Source organism: Maylandia zebra, linkage group LG9, assembly GCF_041146795.1.
Source record: "Maylandia zebra isolate NMK-2024a linkage group LG9, Mzebra_GT3a, whole genome shotgun sequence".
Lineage (NCBI taxonomy): Eukaryota > Metazoa > Chordata > Actinopteri > Cichliformes > Cichlidae > Maylandia > Maylandia zebra.
In genome coordinates, this window is record NC_135175.1 from 7,551,725 (window position 1) to 7,568,952 (window position 17,228).

Genomic DNA, 17,228 nt, shown 5'->3' on the forward strand with positions numbered 1-17,228 from the left:
ATCTGCTTGAAATGACCATTTATCTGCTTTCTTTATATGCCTCTTTTGGCAGATCAGGGTTGAATTAAGTGTTCAATGAAAAAAGCTCAGATAATGTGTACAACTGGCAACTTGCTCAAGTCTTGCAAAATGATTGCACTACAATACTCTTAATCAATTCCTTTTTTTTCTTCTCAAAATCCATTGTAATCTGATTTGTTAATAAGAATTATAATTTTCTGTCTTTGTGTGCCACCTTAACTAAATGAGCATCAAGAACAAAACTGCCTCCTCTGTGGAGGAATAATGGGGCCCTGCCTGGCAGGCAGTGGATGAGATTACCGATCCCTGTATTTACTGGCACACTGAGGCACATCTTGAGGTCATGATGGGGACACTCACACACAAAAAAAATACACAAACTGAAGCAACAATGTGAATGTAAGCTGTCAGCTATTCTCCAAAGTAGTTTTTGCTCCTGGTGGCTGAGCAGTGAAAATATTTAGTGAGCTGATTGCACCATCTAGTGGTTATTTGTTGTTATTACGTTTTGAAAAGACTACACTGTATTGCGTTTACTAAGCACTTTATCTGGACCTTTTTGTTACATTGTGTATGACAGAAGGAAATATAGTTTGATTGATACGTTTCTATAGTATACTTAAAAGCATGTTTAGCCAAACAGAAGCAAGGCTGTATGTAAAATCAAAGTCAAATAAAAGTTTCCAGTTTCGGAGAAGACCAAGATAAGACTTGTTTTTTTTTGTGCCAGGGTCAAACTGGTTAACACCCTTTCTGTCTCTTTACTATTGAGTTGTAGTGTAAATTAAAAGTGGGTGGAGCGCAGTCAACCCTTAGGCAGGAGGAACTCGAATTTCAGGTCTTTCCAGGTGAGCTGACACACCTGGCGGGTGGGTATCATCCTGTATGGGAGGCTCTAGTGTTTTTGTGCACGTCTGAGTATCTGCTGCTGCGTAGAAAGCTGTTTCTGTTGAACGAAGAAGGTGATCTGGTAAGTCCCTGCAGAGCTTTTGGCCATTTCTTCTTGATTTGTTATCTTGTGTAGAACATCTTTGTCATCGGATTTTGGCTGGTTGGCTTACTGAACCTGTTTTTGCCCTGCACATGTATTCAATCATGTGCTCATGAAGGTTTCTGTGGTCAAATGATTTTTGTGTAGACAAAGTGACTTTGCTTGTTCTTTTTCCACTTTCTATCAGTATTTGTACAGTTCATACTGATTTATACGATTACCCTGTTACTATGAGTTTTTATTACATGGGAAGTGTTACAGTTTGGAGTGCTGCTGCAAAACATTTAGTGTAGTTTTTCTATAGGAAACATTGAATACAGTAGAGAGTTGTATATTGATTTTCTTGGCGTGTGTGTGTGTGTGTGTGTTCATGTGTGTACATATACATAAGCAGAAGTATTTTATGTGGAACAACTGGACAGTCATGAGGAACACATGGCTGAGTGCTGATTCTGTCTGAGCTGTCAGAAAAATCCCACCTGAGCCCGAGAGATGAGCGCTCACTTTTCACATTTTCCTGTTAACTGCTTACAAGGACGCTGCCCTTGATATGAACTCTTCTACATCTTGGTTTACACCGATATTCCACATTTGCTAACCCAATCCTAACCTAATTTACATATGTATGCATGGACTTCTTCCTATTGCTCATTGCTTTGTTATTACTGCTCCTCTCCTCCTTCATAGCAGTCAGTCATTGCAGGAACACAAACCGTGCCAGGTACCGCCAAGTCTTATTTTAAGCAGCCCCGATCCCTCATAAAGCTAACGGCTATTAAGCAGAAGACGCATGGCACACTCCAGAAAACTCAACCCTGTCCCGCCAGCGCCTCATGCTTAATAGGAATGGACGTGGTGACACTTTGGCAGGGCCACAGCGAGGCAGGAGAAAGACATTATTCAACAATGTGTTTTTCCACAGAAGAACCAGAAAACGGCAGAGGGCTGCCATCAGAAGGATTTCTCAATTTCTTTCTTTCCATTTCAGAATGTCATGTGGATAAAAATTCCCAAAGACCACGCTTTAATACACTGCAATTATGCACAGCTCATTGAAATGGAGTTCCACTGTGTGTAAATGAATGTTCGCCTTTACCACAGCTGGTTAAGCTGCAATTATGCTCTTACAAGTGTGTCATGTATGCTTGTGTGCATCGCCTGTAACTCTATCTACTTCTGTCTGTCTGACTTTGCACATTGTGGTGGTTTGGGGTGCTGGTATCGGGGCGACTGTGAAGAAAGAAATCAATTTGTATTTCAGCTACTCTACATCATAGTGGCTTGAAGCAACCACAGTTTTCCATAAAAAGCACAGTTTTATTCCTCGTTTTAAACCCATGAGCTTGTAAATCTCTCATCTTCAGTCTCTGTAGCAGAACTTCCCTCCTCTAAACATCATCACAGGGAAAATATTTGGAAACCTCTTTTTATGGGCTGGAAGATTGTGTGCTGTCTGCTACCATAACTGACCTTTATGGGAACACACAAGAGCAAGCAAAAACAACATAGTGTACCCTTCAGCATGCAGCTGTTGATTACTGTCTGCAAATTTAATACCTCAGCAAGTCTGTGGCCTTGGATGCTGCAGGAACTATGCAGTGGATTTAGATGATAGTTGGAGGTAAAGGGTTAGGGAATCACCAGTGATTACACAGACCTCAAACTGTTTTATCCTTTTAATATATATTTGGTACTGACTAAAACATCTAGTAGGATTGAGTGTCTAAGAAGTGTCGAATCTGAAAGCTAACATTAAATATTTTCATCAAATTTGTGATCACTGCAGTGATTGCTTTTATTTAAATGTCACAAGATGAATTTCTTCAATCTAGCTGACAGAACGGTGTTGGTAAAAGGAGCATGTGTTGCACAGGCTGCTGAATAGATTTTCTGTCATATAAGGACCAGTGTAGATAAACCCTGAAGCTGATCAGCAGACACTGGAGCTGCTGGATAACTTTGGAGCTAACTGCTCCTTTGAGCTGTAACCAGAGCAGGTGTGACAGGGCTGGTTTTGGATGGTCATCAGTTACGCAGTGGAGACGAGTGTCATTCATGGTGGCCCAGTAAAATCCAGTGCCAGGAGCTGGCCTTGCTGTTACTGGATGTGGGAAGAACAGGACAGACAGAAAATCCAACATCCCAGTGGGTGCCTGGGGAGGATTCAGTGGCGCTGACCTTCGTTGGCAAAGTTGACCTCTCTTGTGTCCTGTCATTGCTCTTCCTGTCAGGCCCAGATGGAGACAGCATTTCTCCCAGTTGAACCCTGAGAAAGCATTCAGAGGATGACACGTTTTTCTCCTGTTTCTTTACCTGATGAAGTTCTTGATGTCTTTTGGCCATTTGCTTTGAGCAGTGATCTTCCAATGTCCCGTCTGCTCAAGAAAGAGGAGAGGAAGCTAAAGATTAAATAACAAAACTGTCTTCAAGTTTTAAACTTGAAACAGACTTTACATTTCTTGATAGGCAGTGAGAAGTTTCAGGCACTCAAGTGTTTTTCTCTGTAAGTCATTCACCTCCTGACTGTTTCTCTCTCTAACTTCATCAGCATCCAGCTGAGATTCAGATTGTTCCACCGATTCTCCCCGCAGGCCCAGCAGAAAGGATTGTTTTTGAAAAGAGAAGAAGAAAAACAGTCTGTGCACCTTTCCATCACCCAGATGTGTTTTCGTACATGCAGACAAGATCTTCTGACTTACACACATACAGGTGGTTTGTTGAGGAAAAGTCCTTCAGGTTGCACCCCAGCTGGGGTTTTTAGGGTGAACACTCCCTGCAGTTGCAACAGTTCCCACTAGATGGTGGGAGAACCATTTGGAGATGTCAGGCTTTACATGGATACATGGAGGAACAGCTCATTGCAACTAAGCAGAGCTTGACCTTTATCAACATGGCAAGGTGTCACTTTACTCCTCCCATGACCATCAGATTTTCTTGTGGTCTGAACAGACACTAACAGTTGAGAATGTGGTCATTCCCCTTCACATGCAACAAAAAATGAAGAAAAAGATGGTGCAGCATGCCTTAAGACTTTTCATGTTTGTTTCTATTTTGCTGCGTAGGCTCAAACTCTACATGTGTTTGTACAGAGCTGGAGGTTTTCTTCCTGTTAAAGATTGTAGTTCCCACTGATGCTAAATGTTTTCTAATACGGCGTTGTCTGATTGTCGGGGTTTTCTCTCTATTATTGTAGGGTATTTAGCTTACAATAAGCGCCTTGATGTGACTGTTGCTGTGATACAGTCTTATATACATAAAATTTATTAAAGGTTGTGGTAAAGTAGCTGAAACTCCAACCCATGCAGAGGATGAACAGAAGGAGAGAAAAAAGGATTAGTTTGAGCTCTGGATAATGGAAAACTATTTCAATAGAATCCAAGAATAAAGACATGGAGTTGGAAATGAGCAGAATACGTGTGTGTTGTCCACACTGATGCACATTAGCTGCTTGGTTTCCTTATGTTGTGATTCAGGGGGATATATAAGCTGAAAAGTAGCAGCAGAAAAAGTAATGCGTTGTAAACACCAGAAGTAAATTGTGAACACACTGTCAACGCACATGCACTGGCTCACCTACAGAGACAAATATATGTTTTATAATATATATATTTATATCCATGGTTACAGATGCCAGTGTAATCCCTAAACACATACTCAGACATATACATCTGTTCTGCCACAAGTAGGCTCAAAATTCTTGTTCTCTTGCAGGGCTCTATGGCATAAAGCCCATCCTCAGATTCAGCTGGAGATTGCTTCCGAGGAGCTCCTGACGCCATTTTCCACAGTCTGAGGAGAACCAGGAAGTAGCCGGCAGGAGGCATGCCTGCCCTGGCCACCGGAACCGGCCATGAGCCAGGTAACGGACCCTCAGGCAAGGAACACAATCAGCAACACTACTAATATGTGTCTTATAGAAGAAATTGCTAAAGGACTTATTTGATTCATGCTATTATGTGGCTCCACAGCATACAAATAGAAGAGTATGAATGCAAGTCTGACCTCAGCTGAAAAATGAATACATCTTTATTTAAATGTCAGTATAGCCTGTTGGTGCGCCCACCACTTCAAGGGGAGCCCAAATTTAATTTCAGTGTAGAAAAGAATTACTATTCGTGTGCCTCAGGGTACTTTTTCTTGACTCGAGTGGACCATGTAAAACTGCGGTTGGAAAATAAACCAAAGTCTATTTTCGCTCCATTTTGTGCCCAGCTCAATGAAAAGCATACTGCTGTGAATTTACAGTTTAACAACATAGAGCAAAACGATGTTAAAATACATACACCGTGCTCTCGCCTTCCAGTTGTGAGGAGTGCGTGTGTGTGATGTCAGAACGAGGAACATGTCAGACTTGTCATCACAGAGACAGCTGGCAGAAATCACCACCTCTCCCCTCAGGAACGCTTTCCTCCTCTCAGACCGGCTTAATGGGCAGCTACATCACTGTGCACGCACACACAGAGGTCTTGACCCGACAAGCTCCGAACAGCATGAGGACAAAAGGAGGAGAGACATTAAGTCTTACGCTGATGGATAAAGAGCGTGTGTTTTTCTGTGTCCAGACTTTTAACAGAGTAAAGAGCACCAGGGTGGCTGTAGCTCAGGTGATAGATCAGGTCAGCTACTCATTGGAAGGTTGGTGGTTCGATCCCTGGCTCCCCCTAGTCTGCATGCCAAAAATCCTTGAGCAAGATTCTAACCCCCGGTTGCTCTCCAATACATCCGTCGCAGCGTGAATGTGTGTGAATGTTTGCTAAACATCCCTGAAGTATAGAAGAATGAATGGGGGGGAATGTGGCATGTTGTGCTTTGAGTGCTCTGGGAGAGTAGAAAAGCGCTATATAAGAATCAGTCCATTTACTAGTAACCAAAGGTCCTGTTGTTCTGGAAATTTGTAGAGGCAAAGTAGAAAGCCGTGAAGTTGTGTGTGCAGGTGAAAACTAATGAGCATTATGGATGAATGTTGTGTTACAGGTTGGGAGAAGTCATAAATGCTTGTGGTTAGCCTGGCATAGGGAGTGACCGACGTTCGCACAGATTACTGGTAGTATTACTCCTGGTATCCTAAGAAAGCTGTTGATTTAGGAGCCAAAGTTCTGTGAGAATGATGGAAAAAAGAATTCATAGTTTTCAAGAAAAAAAGCAACCATTTAATTGATAAATACATTTTTAGATCAGCTGTGACTTAAAACTACAGCTTCAAAATGTAATAAGGAAATAACATCTTAAAAAATATGATGACTCCTGGTGCACCACTGTTGTTTAATCTGTTTCAATACAATCTGTACTTCCAGCTGGAAGACATATGATAGATAATATTTTATTGAATTTCCTTTCTGCAATGTAGTTTTATATTTGCCATGCCCTGGTTTTAAAGGTTGCTCTGCTACCACAAATAAGCCACAAAAATGATGATGATGAAACTCTGCAGAATCGTGTGACGAGTGAGAGGCCAAGCACGAGAGAGAAGAAATGAGAAACTGAGATAAACTAAAGTGAACGGCAGTTATGGCATGGGGAGAAAGGTTTGTGCTATGCTGAGGTTTGTTGCACCCATAGCAAGGTATTACGCGATCACACCTTCCTACCACACGAAGAATGAACAACATCCATCCATCCATCAATCACCCTGTATCGTAGTTAAGCAGCAGCAGCCTGAGCAGAGAAGCCCAGACTTCCCTCACCCTGGCTGCCTTATCTTTAGTCAGAGAAAGGAGGCTCTTCTAGGGGACACCAAGACTTCAACAGAGCCAATCAACAGATATAATCTCTCCAGCAAGTCATTGGTCTGCTCTGGGGTTACCCCATGGTAGGACATGCCCAAAATACAGTGGGGCAAAAAAGTATTTAGTCAGCCACCGATTGTGCAAGTTCCCCCACTTAAAATGATGACAGAGGTCAGTAATTTGCACCAGAGGTACACTTCAACTGTGAGAGACAGAATGTGAAAAAAAAATCCATGAATCCACATGGTAGGATTTGTAAAGAATTTATTCGTAAATCAGGGTGGAAAATAAGTATTTGGTCACCACAAACAAGGAAAATCTCTGGCTCTCACAGACCTGTAACGTCTTCTGTAAGAAGCTTTTCTGTCCCCCACTCGTTACCTGTATGAATGGCACCTGTTTGAACTCATCATCTGTATAAAAGACACCTGTCCACAGCCTCAAACAGTCAGACTCCAAACTCCGCCATGGCCAAGACCAAAGAGCTTTCGAAGGACACCAGGAAAAGTATGGTAGACCTGCACCAGACTGGGAAGAGTGAATCTACAATAGGCAAGCAGCTTGGTGTGAAAAAATCAACTGTGGGAGCAATCATCAGAAAATGGAAGACATACAAGACCACTGATAATCTCCCTCGATCTGGGGCTCCACGCAAGATCTCATCCCGTGGGGTCAAAATGATCATGAGAACGGTGAGCAAAGATCCCAGAACCACACGGGGGGACCTGGTGAATGACCTGCAGAGAGCTGGGACCAAAGTAACAAAGGTCACCATCAGTAACACACTACAACGGCAGGGAATCAAATCCCGCAGTGCCAGACGTGTTCCGCTGCTGAAGCCAGTGCATGTCCAGGCCCGTCTGAAGTTTGCCAGAGAGCACATGGATGATACAGCAGAGGATTGGGAGAATGTCATGTGGTCAGATGAAACCAAAGTAGAACTTTTTGGTATAAACTCAACTCGTCGTGTTTGGAGGAAGAAGAATACTGAGTTGCATCCCAAGAACACCATACCTACTGTGAAGCATGGGGGTGGAAACATCATGCTATGGGGCTGTTTTTCTGCCAAGGGGACAGGACGACTGATCCGTGTTAAGGACAGAATGAATGGGGCCATGTATCGTGAGATCTTGAGCCAAAACCTCCTTCCATCAGTGAGAACTTTGAAGATGAAACGAGGCTGGGTCTTCCAACATGACAATGATCCAAAACACCGCCCGGGCAACAAAGGAGTGGCTCCGTAAGAAGCATTTGAAAGTCCTGTTGAAAGTCCTGGAGTGGCCTAGCCAGTCTCCAGACCTCAACCCCATAGAAAATCTGTGGCGGGAGTTGAAAGTCCGTGTTGCTCGGCGACAGCCCCAAAACGTCACTGCTCTCGAGAAGATCTGCATGGAGGAATGGGCCAAAATACCAGCTACTGTGTGTGCAAACCTGGTAAAGACCTATAGTAAACGTTTGACCTCTGTTATTGCCAACAAAGGTTATGTTACAAAGTATTAGATTATTCTGTTACTATATGTTACCTTATATATGTAATCAAAGTAGTTGAATTAGAATACTGCTGTAGATCATATTATACCCTTTAATATAGAGTGTGTGATCTGTATGTAGTTTAGTTCTCATTATACTTTTGAGTTAACAGAACATATTCACATATTAGTTCATTAGATAAATGTGCATCACTCTGTATCCTTGATCTGCTGGGAATGTGTTACACTGTTTTCTTGACATGCTCTATTGTTGAATCATAAAAAGAAGGTTGTAAGCAGGAGACTTGGTGTCTAAGACAGGGGAGATAGACCACATTCCATACCCCCACCTTTCAGAAGAGCAGAAAGACAGGGAGCCGAGGTCATAACTTAGGCGCCGTAAGAGAGAAAGAATGTAATGTTTAGGCTTTTACGACTAGGTGGGGGCCACCAGAGACTATAAGAAGCTGAATAACCCGTCACCATTTTGAGACTGCTGTGACCCTCTTCAGGCAGGTCTCCCCATCATGATGGTCCTTATGCTCTTAAGTGTTGAATTGTATGGAAATAAATGATTGTTGATTGAGCATAAATACACCGAGTATTGTCCTTCCTTCAGCCCAAAGATTCAAAGAATTGGGAAATTTCAACAAAAGTATTGAGTTGTATTTTTGTTATTGACCAAATACTTATTTTCCACCCTGATTTACGAATAAATTCTTTACAAATCCTACCATGTGGATTCATGGATTTTTTTTTCACATTCTGTCTCTCACAGTTGAAGTGTACCTCTGGTGCAAATTACTGACCTCTGTCATCATTTTAGGTGGGGGAACTTGCACAATCGGTGGCTGACTAAGTACTTTTTTGCCCCACTGTACTTCATCTAGCAGGCATCCAGATGGCATCCTAGTCAGATCCCTTATTTATCTGACTCCTTTAAATGCGGAGCAGCAGCTGCTCTACTCCGAGCTCCTCATCCTGTCTCTAAGGGACAGCCCAGCCATCCTTGGAAGTATGGATGGGAATTGATCAGAATTTATTGATTCTGATTCCATTATCAATATCAGCTGTTGTCACCATTGTTAAGTAGGATCTCAAAGACATTACATTTGTTCAAATTAATTACAGACTGTATGCTCAAAGGTTTGTGCTCGTCTGTTTGTAATCTGTTGAAGTTCAGGGTCTGGGGTTGCCATTCACTCAGCTTTAACATCACTTTAGGTTCTTGGCTAGCTTAGCATTAGCATGTTGTCTATGCAGATACTTGCAAAGAGCCAAAGTTGTGTTAAGAGCATAGTACAGTTGTTTCTGTCCTGGATATCATTTGCACTTTAACACCCGCTGATTGTAGAGCAAGTGCAAGTGGATAAGTGGAATCGATAGGCAAACACATTAACGGTTCCAAGGACTTGGACTACTGGGAACTGTTTCTCTACAAGAACTTGTTATTGATTCCCATCCTTAATTAGAATGAAACTCATTTTTCTGCCAAATCTATCTTTAAAAGTGAAAGCCCAAAGAGGAACCAACATTTAAAATGAAAGAGGTAGGAACTGAAAAAAAAGGAGAGAATAAACTCAGACAATAACACATAGACAAAGAGGACATAGAGTAAAGGAAGTTACATTCAACAACACAAAGGCTTATACAAACAAGCACTTCCATAGATTTATTCAGAGGTAAGAGAAATGAATCTAAGCTAAACTTCAGGAGGAAATAAAGAATATGGTACTTACACTGTGACACCTGACTTTAAAAGAATCATGAGAAGAAAACAGACAATATGGTAGGGATGGTGTCACACACATTAAATTACTAATGTGTGTTTTTTAAAGGGAGTTCCTGACTTGATGAGTGGGAAAAATGACATTTTCCATACCTATGATTTGTTGCCAAAAAGCCACGCCATTGTTTATATAATAATTCATATAAATTTAATAACTTGAAAAATGTTAACCTCTAAAAACTGTAAGTATGTCTGTAAACTTCAATTTGTAGATACATTTCATCAAAATGTTTGTGTTTTGATGTGTATTTTCCTGAATTTGTATGCAGCACACATCCCCACATAGCAAAATTTGTAAGGCCCGGATCTGGCCCACACATTGTGCTTACACGTGGCACACATACCACAAAGAATGACGGCCCTTTGGTGGCCCAGATCAGGTTACCAGAGGTGGCCCACACATGGGCCAGCACAGGGCCAGTTGCAGACACACTGCTGGCCCTGTGCTGGCCCAGAACAGTTTCACCTCTGGCCCCAGATATCAGCCTAATGTGTACCTTAATCAAGCCATGTAATAACAACATGTGCTGGAACATAATAGAACAAAAGTAACATGACGAAACTGTGTTCAGACAGTGAATGGACTGATTCTTAACTCAGTGCTTCCTACCTACATTCGTACACATTCACACTCTTGACATGCAGACTGGAGGAGCCAGGGATCGAATCACTAAGCTTCTGATCAGTAGATGACCTGCTCTACCTCCTGAACTACAGCCACCCAGTGGTAAACATGAGTAAACTGTCACTAGGTTTTGGATAAAGTGTACACTCATAAACCTGTCAAACCTGCATTTGAAACGTTGGCTACCATAGCAGTATAGTATTGCAACATGGCATTTGGGTCTTCTAACTAAAATAGGAAAATAGGAACATAAATAGTGCCATCATTGCCAGACCTGGCCCACATCTGGTTGACATACACCCTGCCATGACACCAGTCAGTCAGAAGTGCCAGCTTGATCCCAGATCCGGGCCAGACCTATTTTCTATGAGCCTGGGCCACATACACCAAACCACATCGGGCCAAATGTGGCATGCCATCACATAAACAGTGCCATCTATGCCAGGCCTGGCCCATATCTGGATGACATATCACTTACCATGCCAGAAGTCAGCCAGCAGTGCCGGCTTGACACCAGATCCGGGCCAGACCTGTCTGCTATTTGGGCCCTTGTATGTCATCTGACAGTTCTAGCTTATTAAACTGGCAGGTCATAGTGACAAATAATGGGGTTTTGAGATTTTCCATCCAAATCCATCAGTCTGCAACTTCTGCTGTCACCCTGTTCCCACATTTATACTCAAAACATGTCAAATCTGTCAGCAAAACACCAAACACATGCCTGACAAAAATTCACGCTCCTCAGTGTGATTGCAGTTATCCATCAGTACATCCTCTTCTGTAATTTCTTTTATCAAAGTTCACTGAAAACCGTTTTTTTCAGCAAGTTTGGCAAAAAAAAATTCAAATAAGTATCTTTTACTATCAAGTCTACTGCTTTGTCAGTAAAGCTGTTGCTTGAGGCTGTCTTTCCTCCTCTCTCAACTGGAGAACAAGAAGGTAAATCAAGCCTCAAGTGGATTAGTGAACATGACTCTCAGACATGTTCACAAGGCAGTGTTTGAAATATGTTGTCACAACACTATTCCCCCAGCAGTCTGGCAAACCTCGTAAATCCCCCCGTATATTGAGGGGGGTCCATAATTCACCGAGCACCTGGGAGAAAGACAAAACCCAGCGTTCATTTCCTCTATTCAAACGAGTTTGTTTTCATCAGTTCGTATTTTGTAAGAAGATCAGTATAGTGTGGGAAGTGGGCTCCCTTAGCAGCCCTTTCTACACCCATCACCTCATCCCATGTCTCTTTAAATCCTTTAGTTGAATATATTATGTGAGATGTTCTGTAGAGAGTTCCAAGTTGTAAATGATTGAGAGGGCCAGCTGCCCTCAGTCGGCTTTTGTTAGCTACAAAGCAAACTTTCTGGTGATGAGGACACCAGAACCTGCATCTGGCCTGCATCATTATGTGTAAAAGTTCTCTTGGTCTCTCTTCCCCCCTTTTTTTTTCTCCAGAGAAACGGTGAGGTATGAGGCGCTAACACTGCACAGGAATCATGTCAGGGTTTAGAGAAAAGGACAGGATATCATACTGATGTATCCTGGTGCCCAACAGCAGCAGATGGAGAGCATGACATAAGCTCTCCCACAAAACGTCCAGAGCTGCCAGTACACACTGACTCTAACCTGGTCAGAACCCAGTTCAGTCAGTCGCTCGTCCAGCAGTCAACGTCAACCATCAATCAGTCCTTTTCAGCTCTGACTTACTCTGCTTCTGTCTGTGGTGATTTTTTGCTCTCTCCTTTCTCTCTGTTGCCCTGTGCTCTGATGAAAGACACTCTCAGAGAGGTAGCCAAGCTACTTGTCTTTGTTTTGACGTTTCAGTGGCTCTGCTGTGGATATGTTTAGAACTTCTTCACGTGATCAGTGTTAGTTCAAAGGCTTTAAAGCACCGTGTGGTTGTGTTTGTGGAGTTTGAAACTGGGGGGCCTTTTCTGGAGAATTAGTGAAGGGGTCTTTGATGCAGCTTGACTGCATTCAGTATGAGCCTGACCTTTAATGCATCACCTAGTTTGGTGGATCACAGCCACGCTGAGGACCAGAAGTGAGCAGCAAACAAGTATCTGCTACCAGTCTCCATCAGCTGTGCTCCAAGACTGTGTTGTGTTTGGATGTAACCCCACTCACTCACTGGTTTTGTGCTCTCTCCGTCTTGAGTGCTTCACCTCCCCCCTGCTTAATCTTGAAACCATCAGCTCCCCAGTCTGGTTCTCTTTAAATTGAATTTGAAATCTTCATTCTTTTTATAAGCTGGGTGAGTAAAACCCTGAAAGGCCTTGTGGATTTCAGCATCCGCTGTTCTGAGAGGATTCAGATTTATTCCCTGTTTTTTTTCAGTTGTTTCTAATCATGGACAGAAGCGTCCCTCAAACAACAGGAAGGGCTGGAACAAAAGCAAGAAGTAAAGGCGGGGGAAGGGAAATAGTTTATTGCCTTTACGTTTCCTCTTCTTTCCAGTGGCAAGAAAGGGAGGGATATCATCGTCTGTTTTGTCGCTCGTAGAAGTTTGAACCATACATTTTTGTTTCTGTTTTTTTTAATGCGTAATAGAATCAGCATGGAAGGAAAAGGAAGAGCATCCACAGATTATAATTAGAGCTGTAGTCTGTGTAAGTATGTACTCCTTCCTAAAGGCACTAGTACAGGACTTTGTGTGTTTTGTTTTTACGTGTGCATCTGCTTTCTGCCTGACTCTGGGTGTGTTGGGTGTATATGTATTCATGCACACATACAGCACTTGTGTCTTTTGCTGTGCATGCAACAACTCACACCTCCCACTACCACACTGACCTCTCCTGCTTCCTCTTTCCTTCTGCAGGTCTGTATGAGCTGCTGGCGGCCCTGCCATCCCAGCTGCAGCCTCATGTCAACTGCTCTGAGGACAACACCTTCCTTCAGGATATGTTTGGAGAGAGAAGTCTCCACTCACTTGTTAAGGTACAACAAACAAATAGAGTTATAGGAATTTCGCCTACATATTTTTCAGAAAATCACGTGTTGTTTAACTCATATATGCACGCACTGATAACTCTTAAATACACTTAAAACACTTAAGTAATTTCATTTAAGTGCTATACATATGAATACCTCAGTTTAACCAAGCCTAGCTTTAATTGCACATGTAGATTGTGTACAAAGTTTATTGTCAAGAAGGCAGACAACTAAATTAGTCACATAAAAAGTCTTGAAAAGAGGAGCCCCCGGCCTCCAAAGCAATTATTATTCATGAATTACAGTCCTATTGCACCATCTACCTGCCCAGATCTTCTAATTCCTTCCTCTACCAGCAGGAAGGGGCCTGTGGTTTGGTTACTGCCTGTTAAACTAGATAGCTGCAGAGATTGGGGAGAAGGTTTGTCTGAAATCTTTCTCTGATTTTTGTTGTTAAATAGAGAACAATTTTCCCCCCTAAACATGGGGTAGTTTCCTGCAAATCGGCTTTCCATTCTTTATTATTCAGTAAATAAATGTAATAGCTGCTCGACTGCTGTGTCTGACTGATTAACTGAGCCATCCTAGTGAGCCAAATGGACAGACGGGCAGACTTTAAAACGCACACAAGTACTAAACAACCATCTCGTCTTACTCAGAAACCAGATGCAGCATTCAGGCTAACATCATGGACACACCATTAATAAAACCTTAATTATCCTCTTCCTAAAGCTCGGCCACCAAATCTCCACAGTCCACCTTTATTTGGGATTTGTGTAAGGTTGTAGAGGGGATACGAAAGAATGGCTAAACAGCAGAGAGAAAACACACACATCAAGTTAATCTGACAGGCTTCCCAACCCAGGTCGCTCACTGGTTGTAATTGCCTCACCTGGGTAATTACAACCAGTTGTTGGTCACTCTGTCTGGAAGGAGAGAGACGGTCCAGAGGAGGAGGTGTCACAGATGGAGAGAGAAACAAGAAAGAAGTAGAGAATTCAGAGTAACATGAAGACTTAAACCAGACATATGCTCTTTCTGTCTCTCTCACCTGTACTCACCAGATGGTCGGGACGTCTCACATCCATCCTAATCCGATTATGTTACAGAGATGAAAGAATTATTGTCCGATATCATCTTTCAGCTTTTATTTACATCTGTTTGTTGCTAGAAAATATTCTCATGACACGAGCCAGGTGCTTATTTATATTTTAAAAGCCTCACTTGAATCCAAAATATATCCCCTTCCTTGCACTGTCTTACTTTGGATTTAGGCTGCCTTCCAAATATTTTCATTAAAGTTCAATGGTCGACTGCAGCCCAGATTTACCGGATCAAGCACGTTGTTCACAAACAAGTACCTCTGAAATGAGCCAAAAGTGGCTAGATGATGATAGATGAAGCCAAATGCAAGGTTATGATAGGGACAGGGGAAGGAAGAAGGAAACTCCATATTGCAGCAGACAGGTCACAGTATGCTGTTGACTACTGAAAAACTTTTTGAACCATGTCAAGCACACTGGAGGGACAATTAAAACAAGAAGAAAGCTACAGGTCAACCAGTCCCTATTCTATCATTTTGTATTGTCTGTATTGGTAATCAAGGAAAATCCCACAGCCATTACTCCAGTTTCATCCATCCCTCCATCCATTCTCTGCTGCTTTTCAGAGTTGCGGGGGGACTGTGGAGCCTATCCCAGCTGTCTTAGGGCGAGAAGCAGGGTACACCGTGGACAGGTCGCCAGTCTGTCACAGGGTTTTGCTCCGGGTCACTTTGAAAAAGATGTTCAGCTTGTAAAGGATGTGATGTGAAGTTTTCTGGGCAGAGGTCTTAAGCCTGCTTAAATACTATGTTTTATGTCTTCGGGTATTTTGAAAAGTCTCCAAAGTGTGCAACCCTGACCCTAAACATTACATTAGTTCATGTTAGCAAACTAGTGACAGATTATTTCAAACCAATAACTCAGTGGAAAGAAAAATAAAACTAGTTAGCCATAATGTTAGGGCTTATAGATGATGTTCACAAGATGCAGTTAGCACTGTTTTATATAGTGTTATAGAGTGATTTGACCCCCATTTATCTCAGGATTAATTCTGAGATAATTGGGGGTCTAAAAAAGTTTACAGCATGACAGGTTGCCGAAGCATCAACAGCAGTCCTAACATCCATCAGCATGTCCACAGGGGAAAAACATGTTTACCTCCACGACACGCCTAATGCACCGTGTTTTATTGCTGAGTAATAACGGCTTTATGCAGGATTTGAACTTCTAAGCTGACCTTGAAACATGACTGTTGTGCTGGCCAAGACAGAGTCCTAACACGCTGTGATTTATCTCGGCAGACTGTATGGATAAGTCCAGCTGAAATGGCTGTAGCTGTTTAAGGCCAAGATTTAAACTGGAATCTTGATGGGGAGAGACGATGTAAAGACATTTCACACGTCGTTGCGTCGCGTTTTCTTCACTGGAAAGTTATAAAAGTGATTTTGATGGGTGACATTTGGTGTTTGGGTAATGTTTTTGAATGACATCATGTTTTGGATTTTGGTGTTGGTCCCTGGTGATTATCGAAGCCAGATGACAGCTTGAAGAGACTCAAATCAACTCATCTACACATGCTGCTCATGTTATTGCTAATCAGAACTTCTACCAGGGCCAAAAACATTGAGGACAAATACCGTCCTGTGACTGTGTCAGAACATTCAACTGTCAGTGATTCTGACTTGCTTTCCTCCGTATTTACAGTACTGCTACCATCTAGCTTTAAAACATAATCACCTGTGTTGCGAGGAGTAAAAACTATGTCTAACATTCCTAAAACAGATGTTTTAATTGCACAAAGCATCTGTAGCCGTTCAGTGTGACAGCAAACAAACTGCTTTTCTTGTCTTTTTCTGTCCTGCTGAGTGATTTTCTGTCACACATTGTCACTGCTCCATCTGTGTGTGTGTGTGTGTGTGTGTGTGTGTGTGTGTGTGTGTGTGTGTGTGTGTGTGTGTGTGTGTGTGTGTGTGTGTGTGTGTGTGTGTGTGTGTGTGTGTGTGTGTGCACTCCCGCATGTGTGGATTTGGCCCTTTAGATATAGAAGTGGCCCAGAGCGTCTCTGTCACTCTCTCCTCAGCCAGAGGCTCCTCTGTTCCACCATCCTCCTGGAATGCTTTCTAGGACATCCAGCTGGAAGCTCCAGGCTCGGGGCCCAGCTATCAGTCAGACCCGTGGCCCAGATCCCCTTCACCATGCTGGGCCTGAGGAAGGAGAGACGCAGGAGTGGCTGCTGGGAGGAAAGCTGTCCCTGTCTGTTCCTTGATGGGACCTGACAGCAGCCTGTAGGCTGTCAATGCATTCCTGCGCAGCTGCTTTTAAATCACAAATGGGATATCTGTAGTGTTTTTTGTGAGTCTGTGTGTGCGTAGGCACAAGTGTGCAACTGTGCCTTTGACGTTGTGTGCGTGGGTGTGAACGTGTGCTTTGTGTGTATATAAATTATTCCATCTCTGCTCCACATATGATGAAGTGGTTTTGCGTGTATAAATGAGTGAAAGTGAGCGCACGAGTCAGGCTTACTTTCCATTTTAGCAACTCTCCAGAGACGCAGCTCTGTCTCTCAACACTGTGCAGTCACAGCGCTGAGGCTGATAAGGAAATGTTTAGCCAATTTCACCAGACTGTTGAAATGA

General features: G+C 42.7%; 1 protein-coding gene across 8 annotated transcripts in view; it reads left to right on the top strand.

Moving 5' to 3' along the window:
• mpp7a (MAGUK p55 scaffold protein 7a) overlaps positions 1-17,228 on the top strand; it is a 63,830-nt gene that overhangs the window by 25,438 nt on the left and 21,164 nt on the right. For 5 of the 8 annotated variants that reach the window (XM_076887937.1, XM_076887939.1, XM_076887940.1 and 2 more), the window contains exons 2-3: positions 4,724-4,886; positions 13,437-13,555. In XM_076887937.1, the coding sequence (XP_076744052.1) occupies positions 4,835-4,886; positions 13,437-13,555 (171 nt within the window). In that variant the 5' untranslated portion in view covers positions 4,724-4,834. Of the gene's footprint in view, positions 1-4,723; positions 4,887-13,089; positions 13,228-13,436; positions 13,556-17,228 lie in introns of those variants that run through there. The other 3 variants (XM_076887938.1, XM_076887943.1, XM_076887944.1) reach the window with 2 other exon arrangements.